The 1,348-nt window shown below is 43.3% G+C and overlaps 1 protein-coding gene across 1 annotated transcript in view; it reads left to right on the forward strand.

The window, feature by feature from the left end:
- The window catches only part of LOC106011128, a 22,826-nt gene that overhangs the window by 2,404 nt on the left and 19,074 nt on the right, over nucleotides 1-1,348 (forward strand). The window contains exons 2-3 of the mRNA XM_013079708.2: nucleotides 350-494; nucleotides 841-1,033. Of these exons, the coding sequence (XP_012935162.2) occupies nucleotides 350-494; nucleotides 841-1,033 (338 nt within the window). The remainder of the gene's footprint in view (nucleotides 1-349; nucleotides 495-840; nucleotides 1,034-1,348) is intronic.

Here is a 1,348-nt window from a genome sequence, read left to right on the forward strand (position 1 = left end):
AAAAGAGAGCATTTATTTTTCTGCATTGTAAACTTAGCGAATCATAAAAGCTAATAATTCATGAAAATTCGCAGTGTTTGAGAAGAGTCTGCTTGTTCGTATAACTATAAGACAGTCTATTGTTGAGAAAGTGAATTCGGAAGGACAGACACTGTTTTTGATGACCCACGTTCTTGCCATCAAAATTCCCCTGTGAACGAGAAAACTGCTGATGTTATCTAGCACCATACTGTGCAAGACCCCCATATCTCTATACAAGAACTTACTGTCGGTGCATAATATAATCGTGAAGAATTCCAACTGGAAAAAAAATGGTGTCCCTGTTTGATACCCCATTTACTAACCACAGAGCATAAACGAGAAGAGACGAAATGTGCCATAGAACTGATCAACACGCTTGAGCTCCATGGCCCCAAACGACCTTCAGACAATATCTTTGGAAACGAAACATGGCTTTCCTTTTCTGGAACTCCAGCAACACAGCTGAATTGCATGTGAATAGATGGAAAAGAAGATATGTCTACCGTTTTGCTCTACGGAATTTAAAAACAAAAAGAAGCTTTTTAAAAACCGTTTTTTCCGTTGTGGTTGGTATTATGTCACAACACACTACTATCTACTATGACCCTTACTTACTATGTGCAAAAGATACTGTCCCCGGCATTTCATGATGCTGTAAGAATTTAAAGTGTGATTACCATCTGCAAGAGGTACTTGTCATTAAAAAAACAACCCAACCAAACCAGCATTATAGCTCTTTAGTATGGTTTAAGCGTTGTTGTAATTCTGCAGTTAATATCACGACCCATTAACCCAATGTCATGTTCCCGTATTGTCCAGTCTTTGTGTGAGCGCGGTGGTGTGGGAGACTACCTGGGCCTACCCGAGTTATCAAGAACAGGTGCCCAACGGGAACAACGTCCCTCACCCGTGTAAGGTCAACTACCGCTGGCCAGGACTCGGACACGAGAACCCGCTAGGGGGCGGGGCCAGGAACGTCTTCGGACAGGACTTTGCCCGGCTTGGACGTACGGTGAGGAGCGGGCAATTTAACGTACACGGAGTTAGATCTGGCTGAGGACTAAATCAGCACCTAGACATGGGTGTCTGGTGCTCCTATATACACTATCAATGGCCTGGAAACCTAGACGGGATGGTGGTGGTGGCAATAGGGGTTTGGGCTGGTACATGTGAGGTTTTGAGAACAATTTATCATAGTAATAAAACCACGTAAAACTTGAATTAATGTGTCTTGTTGATAGGTTTAATCTTATGGGGGTTTTCTAGTGGTGGCGGAAAAGGGGGATGGATGTGTGTGTGTGTGTGTGTGTGTGTGTGTGTGTGTGTG

This window comes from Aplysia californica, unplaced genomic scaffold (genome assembly GCF_000002075.1).
Source record: "Aplysia californica isolate F4 #8 unplaced genomic scaffold, AplCal3.0 scaffold00061, whole genome shotgun sequence".
Lineage (NCBI taxonomy): Eukaryota > Metazoa > Mollusca > Gastropoda > Aplysiida > Aplysiidae > Aplysia > Aplysia californica.